The 24,729-nt window shown below is 42.6% G+C and overlaps 2 protein-coding genes and 1 pseudogene across 2 annotated transcripts; all 3 read left to right on the forward strand.

Moving 5' to 3' along the window:
* Positions 1 to 4,996: 4,996 nt before the first annotated feature.
* On the forward strand, positions 4,997 to 9,851 carry LOC117864134 (probable aldo-keto reductase 2). The gene is made up of 6 exons (XM_034748148.2): positions 4,997 to 5,259; positions 5,329 to 5,454; positions 5,638 to 8,175; positions 8,341 to 8,513; positions 8,600 to 8,702; positions 9,258 to 9,851. The coding sequence occupies exons 3-6, from the start codon at positions 7,750 to 7,752 to the stop codon at positions 9,594 to 9,596; spliced, it is 1,041 nt and encodes a 346-aa protein (XP_034604039.1). The 5' UTR covers positions 4,997 to 5,259; positions 5,329 to 5,454; positions 5,638 to 7,749; the 3' UTR covers positions 9,597 to 9,851.
* Positions 9,852 to 10,985: 1,134 nt separating this feature from the next.
* LOC117864624 (IN2-2 protein-like) lies at positions 10,986 to 13,543 on the forward strand (annotated as a pseudogene).
* Positions 13,544 to 17,984: 4,441 nt separating this feature from the next.
* LOC117864131 (probable aldo-keto reductase 2) lies at positions 17,985 to 19,798 on the forward strand. The gene is made up of 4 exons (XM_034748146.2): positions 17,985 to 18,504; positions 18,596 to 18,768; positions 18,898 to 19,000; positions 19,385 to 19,798. Exons 1-4 carry the CDS (start codon positions 18,073 to 18,075, stop codon positions 19,721 to 19,723), a joined length of 1,047 nt encoding a protein of 348 aa, XP_034604037.1. The 5' UTR covers positions 17,985 to 18,072; the 3' UTR covers positions 19,724 to 19,798.
* Positions 19,799 to 24,729: the final 4,931 nt, after the last annotated feature.

Raw genomic sequence — 24,729 nt, forward strand, 5'->3', positions numbered from 1 at the left:
GGTGACTAGAGAGGAGGCCAATGGGGTTCGGCTGAACCGCCGTTGACTTGGCTCACCGCCAGCCACCACGTGTCGCCTCATGGTGCATTCCCAAGGTCGGTTGAGGGAGATTCCCTAGCATATTCTCCTCCGAACCACCTTAAGACCACTATAAATAGAGGAGTAAGGGCTCTCTTCCAAGATGCACCAAGAAGAACCATTCTCTCCCTCATTTAGCCTCTGAGCTAGTGGAGTTAGGCTAGAGTAGCCCTACTCAGGTTCCAGGTCCTCTTGGAGCTAAAGGTATGGCACGTGTATCTTTATTTCCTTGTTAGACTTTATGCTTATCAATAGAATTATATTCTTTATATAGTGTTGTGCTTGGCTCATATGCTTCCTTGCTAGTCATATACCCTTATCATACTAGTATGCTAGGCTTATATACTCTTGGTATACTATTGTAAATATACCAACAAGCATTTCTGGCGTCATTGCTAGGGAAGGCACTGGTTTGTAGATCTTAATAGATGAAATTATTAGATTGCTTCACCATGCTCTTTGGCTTTCACTATTGTAGTTAGATTGGGGAATGTGGATGTGTTGTACCCTATCGGTAGAGTTGGTGAAAAATTACTACTCGACTAGATCCTATTTATCTTTCACCTTTTCCAATAATTAATTTTGCTCCATGTCAAATTGTTTATGTGGTTTGTAGAAGTTAATAGATGAAATTGTTTCAGTTTGGGAATGATCTCAGCCTTTGCCATATGTTCTTGTGCTTGTTTATTTGTCCACTTTTATACTTAAACAAATGCATCAACTGGAGTTTAACTGTATCCTGTTTCAGCCGTCCAGAGGGTCAACATTTGTAGTCGCTCCTATTCAGTCCAGCTCCCGGGTAACAAACTAAACACATGATGATTATTGATGTTCCTTCTTTTCTTAGTTTAAATCAATTACAAGATCACAATCTGACTTTGTATCCACTGTTGCTAGCTGGAAGTTCTCAAATCAATGGTGCTTCTTGCAAAATAAGGATGTGATGCAGCAGCGGAGTACTCAAGAAGCTCTACCAAATCCTTATGTGGTAGTGTTGATGAGGATTAAGTTGACGCCAACAAACAAGATAGGGTACAACTTTGACAACGGTTTGTTGCTCACCAGCAAGAGTTAGCTACCTTAAAGAAGAAGACATAAGAATCATAGTCAACTCTCAAATTACAGTCAGCCAAGATTGAGAACTTGAAGAAGGTAGCACAAGATACTGAAGCACTCCTTCGTCAATTGCTAACCTCTGCTAGAGGTTAAGATCAATGCTTTACTTTGTCTCTTGAGCTTATGACCTGGATGCAACTTTGTTAATCTCTATTCTTTGTGAGATAGTTATCTTGTAATAATTTGTGATCTATGATGAACAATATGGTAGTTCTTGTCTCTATGGGGAATAACAATTTATTTTCTTGTATACATAAATATGTGTGTTGTGTTCATTATTTTGCCAACCAAATCGGTTCCAATGAAATCAATTATTTGTTAGGCCCAATTAGTTAAATTTATGTCTACCTTAAGTGGGCTTAGGCCACATATAATTGGTCCAAAAGTGTTTTTCATTCATAATTCGAGAACTAACAGGGCCGCAAATAATATGCACAACTTTTGGACTTGACCCAACAACAAATGGGCTACCGGAATAAATTTGGGGCTATTGGAATAATATTGGCCTGTGGGAACAAATTTGGGCTTGACCTAACAATAAATGGGCCAAATTCATTTTATGATGAAACAATTTATCATAATTGTCATGCCATATCGGATGTCATATCAGATTCCGTCCATCGTGGCAAAATAGTAGGAGCCAATTTATGAAGTTTCTGCTGACAGTTTCGTAGGCATCATAGATACAATGACTTACCAAAATAAGGAACATCACTAGTCACGATTTATGAAGTTCGATTAATGACGGAGAGTATTCATCACTCGAGCTTCATAAATCACGGTTTATGACGCAAAAACGCATTTATAACACTTTTTGGTTTGTCATAGACTGGAAGATTTCTTGTAGTGGCAGCGAGGATGCCCATTGCATGCGCAATGTTGTTTGGTGACTGTGGGGACGCCCACGTCAATCACCAGCGCCTACGATGAGGGTCGCAGCCATGGCTGGCAGGGAACGGTGTGTGCTGCAGGCCCTACGCTGGTTGGGAGCATGGCGTGATGGGGTTGCGCTCTGTGGGTGGGTCGGTTGAGATCAAGGTGAAAGGTTGGATGGCATCATCTGTGGATGTTGCGCCCTCCCTGGAGGCATTCCCATTCGCATCTCGACCTACCCTCATAGATGGTGCAAGTGAAAACCTAACCCATTTTGAGCTAACATCGACGGTTTCTTCGGCGTCGTGAGCTTCCTAAAGGCGATGTCAGGCATTCTGTCATGGTGGTTCGGCTCCCCCACTTGGCTTCGATGGTCGCTGGCGGCTTTTTCTTTATTTTCTTTTTTTCCTTTTCTTAAAATTATGAAAAGAAAAAAAAAGTGAGAGAGCATGTGGTGGTGGTGGTGTGAGTGCCGCGAGGTTGACGTTATGGTGGTATAGCAGCTGGCGATGCTGTGGTGGTGCTAGCTGTTTGCGATGGTGTTGGCTGTTCAGGAGCTATGGTTGAGTGATGACATTGTACGACACGTGTTGATATCCCAATCCAACCGGCCACTGGTGTTGTTGTTGAGTTAAGTGGTATGGTTGTGTTGATATCCCACTCCAACCACCAGCCGGTGTTGTTGTTGAGTTGAGTGGTATGGCTGTGTTGATGTTCTACTCCAACCAATCACTGTTGTTGTTGAGTTGAGTGGTATGACTGTGTTGATGTCCCAATCCAACCAATCAATGTTATTTTTGACTTGAGTTGTATGGCTGTGTTGACATTCCATTCCAATCGGCTGATCTTGTTTTTATTTGTTTTTGCCCAGTCTGGGCTTATCCTTCCTTTTAATATAATCAGAAGCTCTTCTGCCCGGTTCGTTTCAAAAAGTGATGCCACATGAGCTCAAGGAGGAGTAGAAGAAACAACAGTCCTATGGGGGCGATAGTGGCAGATCTAGCGCAACGAGCTAGAAGGGGCTCATCTTCCTCACTCTTCCTCCTCCTATTTATTTCCTTCCTCCTTTTACTTCTTCCTTCACTCTCCGATCCTTTCTTCTTCCTCTCCTTCATCCATAGCTAAAACTATAGAAGGGGATCAAGGGAGCTCCATTGCGTCCAGAGCTGTAGGAGAGGCTTGAGCCCCGACCGCCCTACCGCTAGATCCACCTTTTGGGGGCGCCTACACTCAGAACTCAGAAGGAGACATAATGAGGTGGTCGTGGCTGTGACTTAATAGTCCTTAAATGGCATTGAATGCTGCGTCCCCTGTGGCAAGGAACCCTTCCACACAAATCGGGACAGTTTCCGCACCACTAAAACTGAAATGGGTTTTGCTACCTTGTGGTCACGAGAGGAGGATGATTGCTACATCTTGTAGCCTCCACGAGGCGGCAAATTGAGAAAAGGTCACAACGACGAGCCTACATCTTCTGGTAGCTCCGGTAATGACTCCGGCAGGCGAGGGAAAGAAGCAGCAGCTAGCGCAGAAATCGACACCTGCTCATTTTTATAAGCTTGCAGATGAGTTTTTTTAGAAAAAAGAACAGAAATATATTAAACGACGGTGGCTCTCCAGACAAGCGGTTCAGCTTGTGGATGAGTAGAAGCCAACGGCAAAGATAATAAAGTGGGGGAGAGTGGTCGTCGCCTGTAGTTTTGGGTGGTGGTGCATGATGTACAGATGATTGTGGGCAAACTATGGTTCATATCATCATATGTATGTTTACCTTTTTTTTAAGGAATAAATCAAAATTTTGGTTGTCATCTTGTTAAAGTTGCTAACTTACGAGCCTCCTCCTTCCTTCACCTCTCCTTCCTCTTTCTCTTCTTCTTCCTCTCCTTCGTCTATTCTAAAAAATCATAGAAGGGGCATAGGGGCTCCCACACATGCTAGAAAAACGCACGCAAAAATAAAAAGCTATCTAGTAAAGCAAACTTTATTTGGTATGTGTTTACTATTCCTTCATCACTATAAATCGGGCCTGGTTACTGTCATCCCACAATAGAAATGCTCATTTTCAAGTTTAGTTTCTAGAGTTTATGATAATATGAAAATTCATGATATATACTTTTGTGGCTTGCGAACGCTAGGATTTTAGTCCATGAATGAAGCTGTATTATATTCTCACTAGTCATTAGTAATCAACCAAAGGTGTGTACCCTCGTTGCGAATCATACACAAACGGTTGCTCGTCGTCGTCCTCGTGCTCGATCTGTGTACGAGCGGGATAACGAAAACTCTTGTTTGAGAGAGAAGATAAAGAGAATACCTTTTTTCTCTGGTTTGGGTAGCCCGGAGAAGTGGCATGGGCATCGTTGACTAGTAACAGTGGGCGTATCTATAGCCAACTTATCTATAGGAGCATGGTATTTTTTTAAATTTTTTTTGATGAGGTAGAATAGGAGCATGATTGGGAATGAGCCATGGTGAGTGAGGCGGATCCCATTTGCAGCCATCTCTGCCCCCTTCCTGGATCCTTGAACTTACTCCTTATGGTTCATGTACTTGCAGATGCTTTGGTTGCCAAGCTAGGTTATGCTAGGTTAGGTTTGGCATGTGCTGCCGGGTAGGAGAGAGGCGATGGGGGTCAAAAATCTACGGCGCTGCATGGAGTGCGAAGATGATTCCAAATCGAGAAAGCAGGGCGGCCGGCCGGCCATTTTGGACGGCCGCGGTTGCAGGAGAGGGAGTAGTCTTTTGCTAAAAACGGGATGGGATGGGCTACGTCAACAGTCTACAGGTAGCTAATGGCTATGGCCTACTGCACGCCAGCTTAGTGGAGCTGGCATGCGAGTGATGATATGATGTGATGGCATCTCGTGTCGTCTTGCTGATGCGTGGCCTGCTGGCCTGCTGTATAAAGCCAGTGAGGGATCCGGGACTAATCGTTCATTCAGTGAGAGATCGTCAAGGCTAACGGAAGAAGAGAGAGAGTACAGCTTTGGGTTGTTAAGGTCATAAGACTTGTGTGACTCTGAGATCTTTTTCGCCAAGGCTGTACCCTCTCTCTTCGTCTCTTAGCATCTTGATGCATGCGCATGGTGTTCCAGCAGTCAAGATCGAGCTCGTCGTGGACCTGTGCTCTTCCTCGGACGAAGCTCCCACCGCTGACTCGCCTCCTTTGGCTCACAACTCCGATGTTACCAGGTCGTGTATTCTTTGACACCCTCGTTGTTGCCTTGTTGGCACCACCTCACGACTTTTCTCCCACCATAGAAACCGGCGGCACCTTTGCCACTCGCTCGCCTCGCTCTGCTATGCCGTTCTTCCACTGCTTCGAGTCTCAACCAAGCTCTCCAAGGAGTTCCGAGTATCGTCATCACTGAAAACTTCAATTTTCAAGTGAGTTTCATGGGTGGTTTGATTTCCAAACGTGAAGTTTTTTTTTTATTTTCAAAGGGCAAAGATATTCCACTTTTTTTTTTAAAAAAAAGAGTAGTGGTTTTCAAAGTATTGAAAGAGAATGTTTCATGTTACTTTTGCTCCACTTTGTCTCTCTAGATATACCGTTTGTTTCTCATGCAGGCAACCGAACCTCTTGACCCATAGGGGGTGTTTGATTCCGATTCTAGCCGATTCCTGCTAAAATAATCAAGCAAACTTCATCAACCGGCGCAATTCTCGTCCGCTTCCAGGGGCAGCAATTCTCAAGGGCAGCGATTCTCAAGGTAGCGGCCTCCCAACGTGAAGCGAGAATCGGGCCAAGAGGTTGCTGGCCCCAAAATCGCTCCCAATGCTGCGCTCTGTTCCTCCCTTCTGCATCCCGCCGTGCTCTCTTCCTCCGCATCCTCAGCAGATCCGTCGCCACCCCCCATGGGCCCCACCCTTCGCCGCCACAAGCCCCCGCCCCTGCCGCCTTCCCCTTCGCCGGCCCTCCCCATGCCGCCGCTCCTCACCTCCATTGCTGAGGCCGCCGGGGAGGACTGCACCGCCGACCTCCCCGAGGAGCTCCTTGCCCTCATCTTTAGCCTCCTTGGCTCCGGTGACCGCAAGCGCTGCTCCCACATCCGCTGTCAGATCCGTCGCCGCCGTGGCTGCAAGCGATTCCCTGGTAAGCTGAATCAAACACCTTGATTCTTGAGGTAGCAATTCTTGAGGCAGTGGATTCTCATACTATCAAGCTGCCTCAAGAATAGGAGAAGCTGAATCAAACAACCCCATAGTGCCCCAGCAAACTAATTTAGCCCACAACTACATATATTTGGATCTATGTAACCTGTCTAAACTCGACAGGTTCACAAACAAAGAAGGATAGCTAGGCTAGGGGAGACTGGTTCGATACCAATCACGCCCTTTAGGGACTAAGTTATTTTGGGCGCGTTTTTCAAATTTGATTAATCAAATTGGAAGAGGCTCATTTTTTTTATTTTTTCTAACAAATCTAAGCTCTTGGATCAACATCACATGGCTCATGTACTTCTTCTTGTTCAGGCGGTGATTGTTCATCTTCTTTTCCTCTGTTTTCTTCTTCTCCACGGACTCCCTTGGCCCTACCCTCCAGCCTGCCTCCTCTATTCTCGGTGTTATCCCGGCTACTTAGGTTGCGCATGGCACACTAACCCGGTGGTCGCCACCGTCACCCCTGCCCTTGGCCTTCTCATCTGACGATCTAACACGGCCTGTGTAGCTAATGGCGTATTCGCTGCCTCAGCTCCCTCCCTTTCTAAGCTCGGTGGCACTTAAATCGCCTCCCTGGTAGCACCCCTCCGAACCGCTATGTGCTCTCCTAGATTTTAAGTGATTGAAATATAAGAGGTGTGATCAATTAAAAGATTGTTTCTTACAAGCAAGTTTCAAATTTCATGGGTATTTCAAAATTAAGAAAGGACAAAGCCGTTCCACGTTTATAAACCCCACACCTATTTGGATCCGGAGGTAAACTTTGGTTGGCTAAAAATTAGTCCATAACGATTCAAACGGTGGGATTAAATGTAGGCTAAAAATTAGTCAACCTCCAACTAAACTTTAATTTATTAGCCCTCCAAACTCAGTTGATGGGGGCTAATTTTAGACAAGAATGGCAAAAGGCAAAAATACGCTCCCACTAAAATCTTACCATTTTCTCTCCTACACCCCAAGGATATAATGGACCTTTTTCAATAAACGAGTTAAAAATTAGGTCTGGCTCCAAATAAGACATGGCTAATTTAGCCAACTATAAGTCTAATTAGTCAGAGCTAAACTTTAGTTTTAGTCCATCCAAATGTGTCCTAAGCCCACGCAGCCAGACAGGTCAAATTAAGCGACAAGAATAGGTTTCCTATGATCCTATAAACCTCCAAATCTACTTAAACCATGTATTATGCTCGAAAGTTAACAAGCATATATATAAAATAACGCCTATGATCCCTCAATTTGGGCACATGTGTGAATTGAACCGGCAGGACAAGTGCTACCGTCATTTTGACTCGTGACATCCACTCTACGAAAGCTCTAACATAAGCAGTGACGTCAGCGTAAATACCCACACGGCAGTACGGCACTCACACTCACACTCTGCTCTATAAAAGCCGTGGCACCTATCTCTCTGCAAGCCACCTGCCCTCGAGCCTCCAGCGACTGAGCAAGCAAGCGATCGACCAGTCCTGCCAACGGCCGCCATTACCAAGAACAGTGGAGAGCTTGCCCCGGCCGGCCATGGCTGCTGCACCGGTGACGGTGGTCCGGCGCATGAAGCTGGGGTCGCAGGGGCTTGAGGTCTCGGCGCAGGGCCTGGGCTGCATGGGCATGTCCGCCTTCTACGGCCCGCCCAAGCCCGAGCCCGATATGATCGAGCTCATCCATCACGCCATCGCCGCCGGCATCACCTTCCTCGACACCGCCAACTTCTACGGCCCGCACACCAACGAGCTCCTACTCGGCAAGGCTCTGCAGGGTGGTGTGAGGGAGAAGCTGCAGCTCGCCACCAAGTTCGGCATCTCGTCCGGTGGCGGGTGGGAGGTTCGCGGCGACCCGGCGTACGTGCGGGCGGCGTGCGAGGGCAGCCTCCGGCGGCTCGGCGTCGGCTGCATCGACCTCTACTACCAGCTCCGCATCGACACCACGGTGCCCATCGAGGTCACGGTGAGTCCTTTCGGCAGTTGTATCCTGCTCTGTTTTCTACTCACATGCTTGACCGATATCAAGTTGCTGTTATTGACACAAACTGCATTGCTTTTAGAATCCGTAACCATATGTACGTCTACCATTTTTTCAAGATTACTGATCAAGTTTGCTTCGTGCTGCTAGATGGGTGAGCTCAAGAAGCTAGTGGAGGAAGGAAAGATAAAGTACATTGGGCTATCTGAAGCATCTGCATCGACAATAAGGAGAGCTCATGGGGTGCATCCTATCAGCGCGGTTCAGCTGGAGTGGTCAATTTGGTCTAGAGATGTCGAAGAAGATATAATTCCTACCTGCAGGTATTTTATGGACAGTACAGTTGTCCAGTCAAAAAGTAAAGAAGCTTTATTTTCTGAATTTGATCTCTTTGGTGCGATAATTTCAGAGAACTTGGAATTGGGATCGTGGCTTACAGTCCACTAGGCAGAGGGTTCTTATCTGGTGGGGCAAAACTGATTGACTCACTATCAGAGCAGGACGCAAGGAAGGTGAATTCTTGAGTGCCACCGCAGAAATTTGCTTACACACGTGTTAGGAGATAGGACTTTGTTTTAATTCATCTGTTACCACTGATTGGTAATTACTCAATACTTTTAGGACATTTTATCGGTATCCTTCAGTTCTAATGTCTCTTAAAACTTTTGGAGAAAATTAATATAAAATTTTGGAGGTATTACCATGCAAAATTACTGTATTCCTAACATTGCCAAGATCTTTATCACTACATATTGCACTTACCCTTGTTGTGGAATTTCTATTTTGCATTGCTGTCAGTGGTGGACCTAGGACCCGGGCTGCCCAGGCTGCAGCCCAGGTCCAAGGCCAAAAAAATCAATAGAGGTTCAAGAAAAAAAATACAAATATTAATGATGCAAAGCACTTGACCTTCTACTAAGCTTAGATCAGCCCCCCTCTTAGCTAATCTGTAGGTCCGCCCCTGATTGCTGTAGAGCATTTTTTTTTGATGGACTATGCTTCTTACTTTCTGTATATAATAATTGCTTCAATTGCCTCTATTTAATGAGAACTTCATTGTTTCACAGAATTTCCCTAGATTTCGGCCAGAGAATCTTGACAAGAATGCCCAGATATTCGAGCGCGTTAATGCAATGGCCACAAGAAAAGGATGCACACCATCACAACTTGCATTGGCATGGGTTCACCATCAGGGAAGTGATGTTTGCCCCATACCTGGCACAACAAATATTGAGAATTTCAACCACAATGTTGGAGCACTGTCCGTGAAGCTCACACCACAGGAGATGGCCGAACTTGAGTCCTACGCTGCTGCTGGCGATGTCCAGGGTGACCGGTATCCTCAGATGGCCAGTACCTGGAAGTATTGTGAGACGCCTCCGTTGTCCTCTTGGAAATCTGAGTAGCAAATTTTGGTATCTTCAAATCAACCTTGTGTCCCGGTTCCAAATAGTTGGCATGAATAAGAAAACCCTGATTAGGTTTGCATTGCAATCACATCCTTTAGATCTCCTTGACTTGTTGCTTATGCTTACTCATAATAGGAGTAAATAAAGTTGTGTAATCATGAAAAGTGTGAGAGCATTATGTTTTTTTTAGGATTGTGAGCATTATGTTGAACAACTACTGGGTAATGGTATTGTATACATTATTCCTTGTTAGTGTGGATCTTAAGAAAATAATGTTTCTATCCCAGTTCATCATTTGTATTCAGCGAGGGAGTCCGTAGACTCCACCACAACTTCGGTTGGCGGGGTTGAACCTATATGGGATAACTTGTTAAGGCATCACCACCTACAAGGAAGTAGGGAGGCCATGGGGGTCAAGATTGGGTGATGGTAGTGCTTGCTAAGTCAGGGTTCCACATACAACAAGAAGAGAGAGGACTAGCTTTGGATTCAAAATGGGTCTAGTTGGAGCCAAATCTTGATCCGATAATCTAAAGATTTTGTTTAGGAAAAAAATGCAAAAATGATTTCTCTAGTTCAAAAAAGGTTCTAGATATCCTTTTTAAACTGCAAAAATATCCCAAGCTCCCAAAAATTCATGGAAAACATGCAATAAATTTTGAGACACGGGGAACCAAAATAAAACATTTGGAGGTCATGAAACTATTTCTTAAAGCTTCCAACAAATGGATTTTAGGTAGGGAATGGGTAAAATTCCATGTGAAATCTAGAAAATTCTCAAAAAAAACATTCAAACCAACACCTAAAATGTATTCTAAAAGCTTTTAACACTCTAAAAGCTAAATGCAACTAGTCTGAATGAAACAATCATAATATAACATATATCTTATTTCATTTGCTTTTACAAAATAAAGATTTCTTGCAACAAAAAGCATTGATATATAAATGTTGGAAAACATTTGGAACAAGAGAAAATTATTGTCTTTATTAGTGTTTCTTACTCACATCCCCAAGGTAAATATTAGTAGAGTGTGATACTTTTCTATTCATTTTAGCTGTACCTTGAATAGGGTAAGCTGTCCCTTACCACCCAAAGCCATCATCATAATGCTTAGTTGCACTATCTGTTCTTTTCTTAGGATCCTAGTCGTATTGTGCAAACTTTGGATGTATGTAATTAGGGAGAACTTATATATTTATATGAATGTCAATGAGCAAAAGTGGTTTACGGGGAGGAGGGCAGGGGTGGCAAGCAAAAAAGAATAGATTGATTTTGCTATTATGCCCTTTTTATTTTGATGAGCACTCCATTTTCAATCCTAATTCTTCCTCTATCTCGATAGTTTTAATTTGTCTGGTAGTCCACTCTGGCTACATTCAAAGAACATGACCGAGCCTCCCTTCCTCTACTACTTCAGAGCTCTAGGTACTAGTCATGGTGGTGGAAGGCAAGTATGTGCAAATTTTGCCAAGTCTGATCGATGATTCGACAACATGATTAGGCATAACATGTTTTTGTTAATGAACTTGTTTAACACCTAGACACTATGTTTTTCTTGTTCTCAATTGAATTTTTACCCTTTCAATCCACTTGACGATGTGTGCTCAGTTACTTGCAACTGTCTCTCCCGCAAGTACCCACACTTTCCCCTTATAGTGGGCTAATTTAGTTATTTTTTTGGACTTCTTAGATTTATTTAGTTAATTTATTATATATTCTTGTTTCATTCATTATAAATGTCCAATTTTCGTAAAACTATCTTAGAACTATATGTATTGTAGCTTCCAGTGTTATCTTTTTTCTCTTGTTGTGAGGTACTGAGTTGCAGAGTCGTTAATGAGATGAAAAGAATCTAATAGTGTTTCAAAAAACAAAGAATCTTATAGTATGAATTTATTTAGTAAACTAAAATATCAGTTTCATAGTTACATTGTTTGTTCTTTGTTTTCTAGATTGTTAATTTTCTATATTTTGATTAAAATGTGTGTTAGACTATTAGCTGTATGTATGATTTTCTCCTTTGAATTGACATCTTGAAGAGTTGTCATAAACAAGGTGAAGATATTTGGGTAATATGAACTTCTCAAGTAATTTAGAAATATCAGTTCTGTAAATTATATTTCATATGTATTAGAAGATTATGATTTATTTTAGATTACATTATTTCATTACTAAATTAGGTTAGTTGTTTTTTCTTTATTTCTTTTGATGCTTTGAGTTGTTACGTTGGAGACCCACTAAAGAGGGAAATTGTCTTCACGGGTTTTCTAACCGTTGACGTGCTAGAAGAAAGCAAGTGATTCCTTCGGTGATTTGATATCTCAATTTCATCGGTTAAAGTTTACCTATGCTAGAATTATAGTCAATTCCACAGCGTGATTTTTCTTTCTCAAACTATAACATTTTATTTAGTAAAATGTGCTTAGAACTGTAGTTTCTGCGATTGATTAAAAAAATTGATCGCAAAAAGTTTCGACTATTTTTTTGGAGCGATTACATCTCTTTTCTTTTGCTAACCCTAAAAAAGTGATTGAAATTTTCAAAACTTTTAGCTGGATACCAGGTACACCGTTGATTAAAAGATGGTCAAGATCTTTAATTGATTTTTGTTAGGTTGAAAAAAAGGTAAAAAAATTACATTTTCATATATTTTTTTGGGCAACGCTGACAACATGCGTGCCTAATCATGATATTCTACAATAGGTCGTATATGACGTAAGCTGTTACATGTTTACGCAATCTCACAGAGGCAGTGACGTAGTCAGCACAGCAGTAGTGGCACCAATTTGACTCGCACTGCCCTGACTTCCCTTCCTCTTCTCGCCCAAAGCCGCCTGATGCTTCATTTGCAGGCGTTTAGCGTGGCGCTCCCAAGCACGCTATAAATTCGAGGACGAACAATTCCATCTAACTGAACATTCTGAAGTCTAAACTTGAATTTATTTCTCCGTAGCAGCAGCTCAATCAATAGAGTAGAAATTGAGAGCATCTGGATCGCCATGGCGCTGCCGCCCCGGTATCCGTCCCGCGCATGAAGCTGGGCTCGCAGGGGCTGGAGATCTCGGCGCAGGGCCTGGGCTGCATGGGCATGTCCGCCTTCTACGGCCCTCCCAAGCCCGAGATGGACATGATCGCGCTCCGCCGCCACGCCGTCGCGGCCGGCGTCACCTTCCTCGACACCTCCGACTTACTAACGAGCTCCTCCTCGGCAAGGTGCTTCTGGGCGGGGTGAGGGAGGACGAGCAGCCCGCCACCAAGTTCGGCATCTCGTCCGGCGACGACGGCAAGCCTGACTTCCGCGGCGACCCGGCGTACGTGCGGGCGGCGTGCGAGGGCAGCCTCCGGCGGCTCGGCGTCGACTGCATCGACCTCTACTACCAGTATCGCATCGACACCATGGTACCTATCGAGGTCACGGTGAGTGGCACTGTTAGCAACCGGAACAGAATTTGGGGATAGGAGCAGGAGCAAGGGGAAGGCAGCAGGAATTCAGGACGAGGAACGATTTATTCGATTCAATCGAATTAAGTTTGTTCATACATGTGTAATGAGTTCTCTGCTTTTCATCCGCTCAGACTTTCTCCTCCTCTCTACTCCTCACGCACGCTACTCACACCCGCCACCGTACATGGGCTGGCTCCAATCTGGGCCTGTTAACCGAACACTAGGTACCCTGGGCCGAGATGACCTACGAGGCCCAGCTCTATCTTCATCATCAGCTGACGAAGTCTGAATAGCTTGAACATCAACAGCGGTAGGAGGAGCAGTGTGGTAACAGGCACATGTCCCGTTTGTTCATGCAGGGTGCTCTGTCCTCTCTGTTTTTTCTTTTTGTTCCCAAGTACAACTTGGTAATAGCTCATAGTGGTTCTCAGCTTACAGGTTAGTGTTCTTTGCTTACTGCTCCCTCCATCTTAAATTACTATTCGTTTTGTTTGCAAAAGCTTGGTATCTAGAAAAGATATCCCAAATTACTATTCGTTTTGACTTTTCTAGATGCCTAGCTTTTGCTACGTACTATTCGTTTTGGCTACGTACTATTTTGTTAATCTCCAGACGCAGGGTCGGCGTTCATGTTCTATTGTCTAAATAAAAACAAAAACAGAAGAAGATGCTCATGTTACTTAAGATTGTGTTGATGTAAGTTTATATATGTTTATGATATGCTTCGTCGTTAATATTTGTTATAAAAGTTTAAAATAACTGATGTGATGAATTAGCTTGCACACTCTATGGTTAGTCCTAATTAATCACAATAGTAGTTAAAAGGCTTTTATCAACAAAAGTACGGACCAGCCTTGAGGATTATTATATCAGTCCTAATCCCTTCCATTCATTCCCTCATCGTATTCTTCATTTAGAAGAACTGTATAGGTCTTCTTAGGCTATTCCCAGTGCATTCATTTACATTTAATAAGGTGTCACATTAGCAAATTAGATGACATGGCACAATATTTATGAGGTGACAGATGACCGGTTTTGAAGATGAAAGTCGTCGCACATAGCTGCCAATACCTTTGGAAATTGTTTAAAACTCCCATTGAGAGAGTTTGAGTTTAATCTCCACACATTTCATTAACTCCTATTGGTCACATGAGTGCACCATGTAAATCATATGCTAGTCCATGAAATCGTGAAATGAAACTTTGGATTGTGAGACCTAATTTCATTCTTCAACTCAAAAATATCATTAGATGACATAGTACTTTTGGAAACTACACAATATAATGAAATGTTTCAAAGGAATGGCCTTATGTGTTGGATCCCTAAATTACTTGTGATATATGTGAGTAGTAGCACTTAATATAACCACTATGTATTGTTAGAAAATTTAATAAGACATACATAGCATAATGTATACCTTCTTTTTGGAACCATATTCCTTCCTCTTCAAGCAATCATTTTCGAATGACCAGTCTTTTTTTTGGCAAAAATAGCATCTCATTTTCCTTATGGTTTTGACCCTTGCTTACATGAAGTTGATCTTTCACTTCTTTCCTTTCTTTCCTTGTCTTGCTTTTTTGTTGCTAGCACCATTATCCACCATGGGATCAACATAATGGCTTGTTGATGGTCACCATAACACCCTATGGGCTAGAGGGGACTATAATGTGGCTTAAAGCGCTCAATACATTTCATTCAAAGATTCAACCAGCTTACAAGATAGAACTAGAGGGAGGCTAGGAGCCTCCCTCCTTGTTATGGAAGGTACGACGGGGTACACTCTAACCAATCTTTGTAGCATGTTTGGTCTTTCACTTTCGGGCCTGGGGTCCGAACTTTTTGGGCTTGACTTGCAACATATGGTCTCAGCTTTGCTTCTTCATGTTATCTTGAGTTCCATGCATGGGTTGGGTGCACCCCCTCCAAGTTGAAGGTCAGCTCCCTTCTATCCCTAGGGTTGGAAGGCACCCAACCTACTCTTCCGGCTCTGAGGGTAGGGTCCTTGGGAACATAACCTAGGGTAGAGTCCTTGGGAACATAACCTACATGTGGGGAGCTATGTTCTGATTCCATAGTCCATTTTTCCAACATGGCTTTTGTTGTTCTTTAATCTTTCTACCTCATGAATCAATAGCCATGTTTGTTTTGTGTTTGCCAATTGCAATTTCCGCAGTAGCGCGTTGGCTAGAATCGTCGATCTTTGTCACATGTTTCACTTCAACCTGCAAAAAGCTGAAGCACATTGAGTGCACGTCAGAAGCGTGTTGGCCACGCACCGTTCAGCGGGACTTTCCATTTAGGACGGAAGCGCAGGCACAACTGCAGAAAAACAAACGGTGCCAACATAGTCTTTGCTTCTTGAATGTTCTCCCATCTTCAATTATAGGCATCTATGTATTAACATTTTCAGCCACCAGTCACATCAAACTCAAACGAGGGTTGTTAGAAGGAAAATGGCCCAATTACGCCATTGTTTTTTTTTGCTGAACATAGTGTAAATGCTACATACATGCACACATGCTCACCTCTAGATATATGCAGCAACCCAACTCCTATGAGGCACTGCTTTTTTAGCCCATTAGAGCAAGTGCTAGTCGAGTGGTTTGAGCTATAAATACCACCCAACTTGACCATTGGAGGCTGGTGGTTTGTGACGAAGGCCTAAAGACCCAAAGGAAAATTGAGATCACATACATGGCACCAAAGTGCAAGGTGATCATCTAAGAGAATCAGCACAAGCTTAGTGAGTGATTAGTGCTAGATTTGATCTAGAGAGAGTGAGTGTAAGGTGTTGCTATCTTGTAACTGGTTGGAGTGAACCATCCTTGCAAGCTCGGTATGGTGGCACCTAACAACCATAACGGCTCACTGGCAAGCTCGTCGACCCATTATATTGGTGTGGAGCAAGAGACAACGCCCGCACGGGAGGTGAGGAGACTTCATCCTTCATAGAGAAGCTCCTTAGTAAAGACAATGTCAAAGATTTACCGAAAGAGAGGGAACGGCGACACTTGCTTTTGTAGTAAGTTCCTCATCCGGCTTGCAAGAGACTTTGGGGTGTGCCCAAAACCTCAATAGAGGGAGCTTTATTGACTTGGTGCCTATGTTTGGTATAGCTCGAACATGGACTAAAAATAGCATTTGCCTATTGATACCAGAGATAAATATATTCTAAATTTATATTTGTGTATTGTAGTGGAAACCATATATTAATATTCTAAATTGTCCCATTTTGCTCATAGGTCATACAAGCACTGATTCCTTTCATATAGCAACCATCACAGTAAAACTATTTATAATAAGAATTATTTCTATACTTTACATGTGCTTCAGTTCAAACTATTTTAATATATTTTTTGAAATGGTAACTAATTTAAATTGAGGAGCCATGTGCAAGCAAATTTGCTTTATTTTTTCTAATTGCATTTGCGGGGGGGCCATATAACCCTTTTAGTGAATATAAAACTATCTTTCAGAAGATATATTTTTAAAATAGTGAAGACAATATAGTTAATTTATGCAATTATTTGATTGTTAAATTAATTGTTAAATTGTGACAATTTTGTTTTTCTAGAAGTAACATTTAGAACTATATACATATGAGATTGACTGCGACTGAAGGAAATTTCAACAGATTTTGTTTGTTTGAAAAGTGTTTGGTTACTCGCTACGTTCCTATTTACAGAGCGTGATATGACATGGAACGGTCTTCCAAATTACACTTTGATCATTCATTTATATTATACTATATTATATTATTTATGATTATAAAACTTATAATAATTGAAGAGTACATTTGATTACAAATCCAACCATTTGAAGTTTACTTTAAAAAATAAAAAATTATGAGCTAAATTATTGGTCAAAGATGATAAAATTTAAATCTTGATATGTATATACACCTTATAAATAGGAACGGAGGGAGCAATTCGTAATGAAATGGCAACTAAAATCCTTCAAATTTTTAGTTGGATCCGATGACACTTGTTGGTTAAAAAAAACTGACTGAGAAAGTGAGAAGAGATTAATAAAAGTTTGCAAATCAATTTCCTTTTTGCTTGGTGGACCGTAGCTTGACTACCTGTCGTTGAGTCGTTCGTTCTGTGTCAAAATCTGACGTCATTCCTCAACAAAAATAGATAGATATATATAAGTGTCCGTATCATCTAGATGTTGTTGTTAGATTGATCTCCTCTCTAATGGGCCCAACGGCCCATTGAGCCATTGACTCATGCCCTGATCGGGGGCGCCCACCCTAGCATTGGGTGGTGGGCCCCTGTCACCTGCGCTATAAAAACAGAGGTGGGGGCCGGGGCGCACCGTACGAGGTTCACCGCGCCACCATCCACCCCACCGACAAAACCCTAGACCGACCGATCACGGGGGCGCAGCAGTGACGGGAAGCACCACCACCGCCACGCCGGCGACACAACACGGCACTACGCATCGCTGCCTAGCGCAGAGCTCCACCAACAAAACTACGGCACTGCACGTCGCTGTCTAGCGCAGATCTTCACCGATAGAACCAGCGATGGCCAGCAGCTCTGCCGGTTCCACCTCTAGGTGTGAAAGTACCCCATCTCTCTCTCAGTTAACACTGGAATCCCATGAACTCAATATCAACCCCATGAATCCCGACTAGATGTGTAGGTAGAGGTTCTAGATTTACTCCTCACAGTTCTATTTTGTCATCGATTATATTATTGCCGCCAAGACGGAAAGCATGCTCGTGTGGTAGTGGGGGTGGCCGAGCCCATTTCTCGAAAGGTCCACGACGTAAGCTCTTACTACATGCTTTACGAGTCAGCACTGGAGTCAAGCTCCCAAAGCCGCCGGGCTGCTGCTGATCTGTTCCTGCCTTCCTGGACACTTCAGAGGCTCTCCGAACACACTATAAATTCGGACACGAATAAACCCATCATCCCACCGAACATTCTAAGGTCTCTAATCTGAAATTCGAACTTGTACACACTACACAGCAGCTAGCAAGAGAGAGACAGAGAGAAAGAGCTCATCCGAGGTCCAGCAATGGCAGCTGCTCCGGTCGCGGTGCCGCGCATGAAGCTGGGCTCGCAGGGCCTGGAGGTCTCGGCGCAGGGCCTGGGCTGCATGGGCATGACAGCCTACTACGGCCCGCCCAAGCCCGAGACGGACATGATCGCGCTCATCCGCCACGCCGTCGCCGCGGGCGTCACCCTCCTCGACACCGCCGACAGCTACGGCCCGCACAGCAACGAGATCCTCCTCGGCAAGGCGCTGCAGGGAGGCTTGAGGGAGAAGGTGGACCTGGCCACCAAGTTCGGCGTCTCCTTCGCCGACGGCGACCGCGAGCCCGACTTCCGAGGCGACCCGGCGTACGTGCGGGCGGCGTGCGAGGGCAGCCTCCGGCGGCTCGGCGTCAGCTGCATCGACCTCTACTACCAGCACCGCATCGACACCAGGGTGCCCATCGAAGTCACGGTGATTGCTGAGCTTGATCACTTTTGAATTGCCATTTTTAATTTCCTTCTGTCAGTGATTACTGAGCTTATTAATTGCTGTTGCATTGCAGATTGGTGAGCTCAAGAAGCTAGTTGAGGAAGGGAAGATAAAATATATCGGGTTATCTGAAGCATCTGCGGCAACAATTAGAAGAGCTCATGCGGTCCATCCTATCACCGCAGTTCAGCTGGAGTGGTCATTATGGTCTAGAGATGTAGAGGAGGATATAATTCCAACTTGCAGGTATTTTGCGAGCATTTCTCTTGTGCTGTGTCTAAACATTGGAACCTCCAGTTGTGCATTTTTACCAAATCATTTTTCATAGACACCTTCTTGGATCATTATTTTGGTAAACATTACCTCTTTTCATAGAGAACTTGGAATTGGAATCGTCGCTTACAGCCCACTCGGAAGAGGGTTCTTCTCTAGCGGGTCAAAACTGATTGACTCACTATCTGAGCAGGACATCCGCAAGGTGAATTTCCATATATAACTGATACCAATGGGATAATTCTTTGTATGGAAGATACTTCTTCATTGCCTTGTGGTTCTAACATTTAGTAAGACTAGAAGGAACGCATAAAAACATGAAACTCCAGTGCAAAGTCGTGGATTACACATATGGACTCAAAATGCATTGCTACAGAGTGCGGCTATCCTGTTGTGCATTGTCATTTTACCAAATCATTCCTCATAGAGACCTTCTTGGATCATTGTTTTGCAGATAATTTTATCATCCATCTATTCTAAGAAAACTGAATTAGATTTGGCTATGCTAATCTAATGCTGTCACTCAACTTTTCCTGAATTGTGAATGGATTGAATTCCTTTTCTTAATGAGAATTTCATTCCTGTGCAGAATATGCCTAGATTCCAAGCAGAGAATCTAGATAAGAACGCTCAGGTATTTGAGCGTGTTAATGAAATGGCAAGAAGAAAGGGATGCACACCATCGCAGCTTGCATTGGCGTGGGTTCACCATCAGGGAAGCGATGTTTGCCCCATACCTGGAACAACAAAAATTCTGAACTTTAATCATAATGTGAGGGCACTGTCTTTGAAGCTCACACCAGATGACATGTCTGAACTTGAGTCCTACGCCGCTGCAAATAATGTCCAAGGCGACCGACATTCTCATATTGCCTACACATGGAAGAACTCGGAGACTCCTCCATTGTCATCTTGGAAAGCCGAGTAACTATGTTCAGCAATGTCTAACGCCCCAGGTTTTGCAGTCGTTAGGACCGCAGAAGTATTATTGTGTTATGGGTAACAGATTGTGTTAATCTCCAGATGCAATGCTGGGGTTCATGTTGTATTATCTAAATAAAAACAGCAGAAGATGCTCATGTTTACTTAAAATTGTGTTGATGTAAGTTTATATATGTTTATGATATGCTTCATTGTTAATATTTGTTCTGAGAATCTAAGATAACTAATGTGATAAATAAGCTTGCGCGCTATATATGGTCAGTCCTAGTTTTTTTAGAAAAAAGGATAATATTTCGGCCTCTGAGATCACACACAGCCAAGTTCTAACAATATTCTCAGCTCACAAACTGATTCCAAGTAAAATGGGTATATTATGCAAAGGGTAGGAAGAAATCAAAAGCAAAGTCTATTATTACTTCTCCATCCATTTTTGGCAAAAATATCAAGGCAACGATCTCCAACGCCTTGCTTGCTAAACGAACAGTCTCCCTTGTATCCTCATGCTGTAACAGGGACTAAAATTGCAGCCAGTAAGTTCCCCTAAAAACAGCTTGCATAAAAGAAGTAAACCGTTTTTTCTCAAAAACTAAATCATTACGCGTATACTAGATCGCCCACATAAGAGCTGCAACCCCAACAAAAATTAAACTTTTATCCTTCTTTCTTATGCCCATTAACTAATTTCCAAGCATATGTGCTATTGACTTTGGTGGAGTTAACCTAGTAGTTATATTGACAACTCTCCAAATTATCTTAGCATGTTGACACTTAAAAAAGAGATGCTTAATTGTTTTTTTTACTCCCAGACCAGTTTTTCTTAGATAAGTTATCCTTTGTTAAGATAACACCTCGTTGGAGGTAAAAAAAATATCTTTATTTTTAGAGGGATCTTTAGCTTCCAAATAAACTTACAGTTGAAAGGGGTATCCTAGTTTATGAGATACTGATACATAGATTTAGCTGTAAAATTACCATTTCTATGCAAGTCCTAGGTAAAATTATCCCTCCCAACCGAAAGATGGTTAGGAGCTATTTTAGCTACGAGGTTATGCTAGGCTATCTGTTTATCCCCAACTAATGCTCTTCTAAAATAGATAGTCCATGGCATTTGGTTCATGACATTTGCCATAGTAGCATGAGGATAGTATACTATGGTCCTATTTGGCATAGCTCCAACTCCACATATTTCTACTCCACTCCACAACTCCAGCTGGAGCATACTTCAGGTGGAGTTGGAGCTATCTAGGAGGGGTGTTTGGTTAGTAGGGTGCCCCTAGCTCCAGAAAAGAGGGTTTTGAGAGTGGATTTCCATTCTTGCCCATGGTTTGATTGACTGTACCGTTTCGAGTAATGTCTACAACTACTTTCGCCATGCATATGAAATAAAATGACCATGGAAAAAAAGTTAAAATCCCAACATATTACAAGTTCATTGTCTACAACCGAATATTGCATAATATGACATGTTCATAAATATTGCACTAGTTCTATGCTAAGGCAATAGATGTAGCCAAACTATCACGAAATGAATCCATGGTCACAAAGCTTGATTCCGAAGTTGATCCATCGGAGGCATGTTGAGACACAGCATACTTGTTGTACCTTTCTAGGATTGTAGGAACAAAGTTTTGATCTTGATCGAAATTAGCAAAGTCTTCATCTTCACTTGCATGCTCACGTATGAAATTGTGAAGAACCATGGTGGCAGCCACAATCTTCTTTTGTGTGAGCATGGAGTAGCCTGGCATCTTATAAAGGATTTGCCATTTCATCTTTAATACCCCAAATGATTGCTTTATAACATTACGAATAGATGAGTGTATTCGGTTGAATTTCTCTTTTGGAGTACTTGGTTCCATATAGAACAGTCCCAATTTCTAACAAATGCTACCAATTTCCCTATATAACAAACAGAAAGACAGACAAAGAGGGGCTGTTGTACCTTGGCAGTCGACTTGGACCCTCGCCAACAACTAGCGCCTGCGCTCACCAGTGGCACTAGGGGACGCGCGCCTCCCCTACCAGCTGCTGCCGGTGAGTGAAAGTGCATCTAGGCCCCTAAGTGGGTTTAGGTGAATTGAATGACAAAGCGATTAAAGGACTAACTTCTTTGCTAAAGATTGTGAGCAGGGTTTTATTCTCATATTTATCATTTAATATTGTCTCATAAGTTGAATATGTATTATATGGCTCATAATGAAGAAAGCAAGCAAGTGTATGATCCTGTGATGCAAATGTATGATCACTGACAAGCAAGAGTAAAGTAAAATTGGGGATATGCTATCATGATTGATCTATAAGTCTCCAAGCAAGAGTAAAGTAAAATTGGGGATATGTTATCATGATTGATCTATAAGTCTTCAAACCGTGTGATAGCTTGATTGACCAATGAAGGGATCATTAAGTATAGAATAGTGAAATTCACAATGGACATTGCAGGGTATTTGATAAAGAGACATGGGCTTATGAGTAATATATTGGTCTCATTATTGGAAGCTTGCAAATCATAGGATACCCTATTATCAATCAAAGAATAAGCATTTGTTAAAGATTTCAAATGGAAATTCATTTGTTGATGTCAAAAGCAAATCTATACTCAATGTGGCAAGAATAGGTGAAGAAATCAAGTGAGATACTAGAGCGAGGGACTAAGCAAGCTTTGGTTAAGCGATGGCTTGATAAAGTGGCTAGTATTGGGGGGTTTCGAAGTATCATATCTAAGCCTTGCCGAGGGAAGCAAAAGATGGGATGCTCATGTTTACTTAAAATTGTGTTGATGTAAGTTTATATATTTTTATGATATGCTTCGTTGTTAATATTTGTTTTTAAAATCTAAGATAACTGATGTGATGAATAAAGTTGCGCACTATATGGTCAGTCTTAATTAATCACAATAGTAGTTAAAAGCTTTTTATCAACAAAAGAACCGACCAGACTCAAGGATTATATAGCAGTCCAGATCCCTTCCGTTCATTCCTTCATCCTATTCCCCATGCAGAAGAACTGTATAGGTCCTTTTATGGGTTGGATCGTGACAAATCCCAACATTACACGTGAAACATATGAGTAGTAGCACTTAATCTAACCACTAGGTATTGCTGGAAAGTTCAATAAGAAGATTTTATTCTAGGCATACATAAACATAACCTATACATTCTTTTAGAACCATATTTCCTCCTCTTCAGGAAAAGGAATGGTCAGTTTCTTGCCAAAATGGCACCTCAACTTCCTTATGGATTTGACACTTACTTACATCAAGTGGATCTTTCACTTCTTTTCTTTATTTTCCTTGTCTCGCTTTACTGTTGCTAGCATTGTTAACCATGGGATCAACATAGTGGCTTCTTCATGGTCAAGACAGCCCAACACAAGTATTTATGGCCTCGGAAGGTAACCCTTCAAGAGGGGAACAGAATGTGGCTTAAAGCATTTCAATGCATTTCATTCGAAAAATCAACCCGTTTACAAGACCCTTGGAACCGGATATATATAGACATAGGGGAGGTCTCATTTTACTGTTGTATCCCTATTATGGAAGGTACTGTGGGGTACACTTTAGCCTATCTTAGTAGTCTCATTGGTCTTTTCACTTCCGGCTTGGGCTCCAAACTTTTTGGGCTCGACTTTTAAGAATACCTGTCCGGCACGTGGCCTTGGCTTCACTTCTTCATTTTCTCCCATCCCTATTCGATGTCTAAAGGCCTGGTCCCTCCGACCATGGGGTTGGTAGGCTCCCAATCCCCTCTTCTGACTTTGAGGGTAGAGTCCTTCAAATATAATCTGCGGTCTATTTCCGCAACATAGCTCTTATTGTTCTTTAATTTTCCTACCCCCATGAACCAAACAACCATGTTTGATTTCATGTCAGCTAGAAGTGCTTTCCACAGCAATGCATTGGCTAGAATCGTGCGGTGAGCCCTGTCATGTGTTTCATGTAGGCCACACGCCGTTTGGCGGCATTTTCCTGCTTCATACACAAGTGCAGATGCAGCAGCAAAAACTGACAGGACCACAATAGCCTTTGCTTCTGGAATGTTCCACTAATCTTTAAAGGTGTTGTAATTCACCTTGAACAAGCCAAATGCAGGAAAAAGTGAGTTCATAATAAAATGCACCAAAAGGATTCATCACATTTATGCCGACAGAGTTCAATTTTGCGGCAAGGTTTATCATACTCGCTACTACACAATCATAAATGTGAAGAGACCGACCAAACTTCATGGTCGATAACTCGCTCATAAGTCTACCTACAATGGACTTTTCAGTGTCCGAGTGAGGGTATATTTTAAGCTTCTTCATGAATTCTTTCCCATCTTCAATTCTAGGCATATGTAGAAATATTTTCAGCAATCATCAATCGCATCAAGCTCAAACATATGTTGTTAGAAGGAAAATGGACCAGTTAGAACATTATTTTTACTGTGGAACATAGCATAAATGCTCACATACACGTACACACTATACCTATAAATACATGCAACAGCACTGCTCCTGTGTCAAACGAATTGGATTCTTGTGGAAGAGAATCCGACACCCTGTATCCTTGTAATAGTTCCTAGATTAGTAGCTATCATATACATAACTCATTTCAGCATAATATCACATCCATACAACGATAACAGTACATCAATATTTTTTACATCCTAGAATATGAGAGTACGATCTGGTACATACCGCTTGGGCTAGACGGCAATGGTAAAACCAACATAGCGATAGCCAGCTTCTGGTAGCAACTCCAGGTTCTCGATCTCCTCCACAGGCATCACTTGAGCGTAGCAACGCGACCTTCAGTCGTACCACCCATCGTGGTTTTAGTCGAAGTCAGACTTGTAACATGCAAACTCACAAACTGTCCCTAAGAAATGGGACAAGTCCACGTCACCATTTGTATGTGCGCAAGCTTTGAGTGGCCTAAATCTAGTATTCAAAAGTAGTCAAGGAATAGGCTCAGGTTAACTATATATGTAGTAGCAAGCATAAAGAGTAAACTTC

Source organism: Setaria viridis, chromosome 7 (genome assembly GCF_005286985.2).
Source record: "Setaria viridis chromosome 7, Setaria_viridis_v4.0, whole genome shotgun sequence".
NCBI lineage: Eukaryota > Viridiplantae > Streptophyta > Magnoliopsida > Poales > Poaceae > Setaria > Setaria viridis.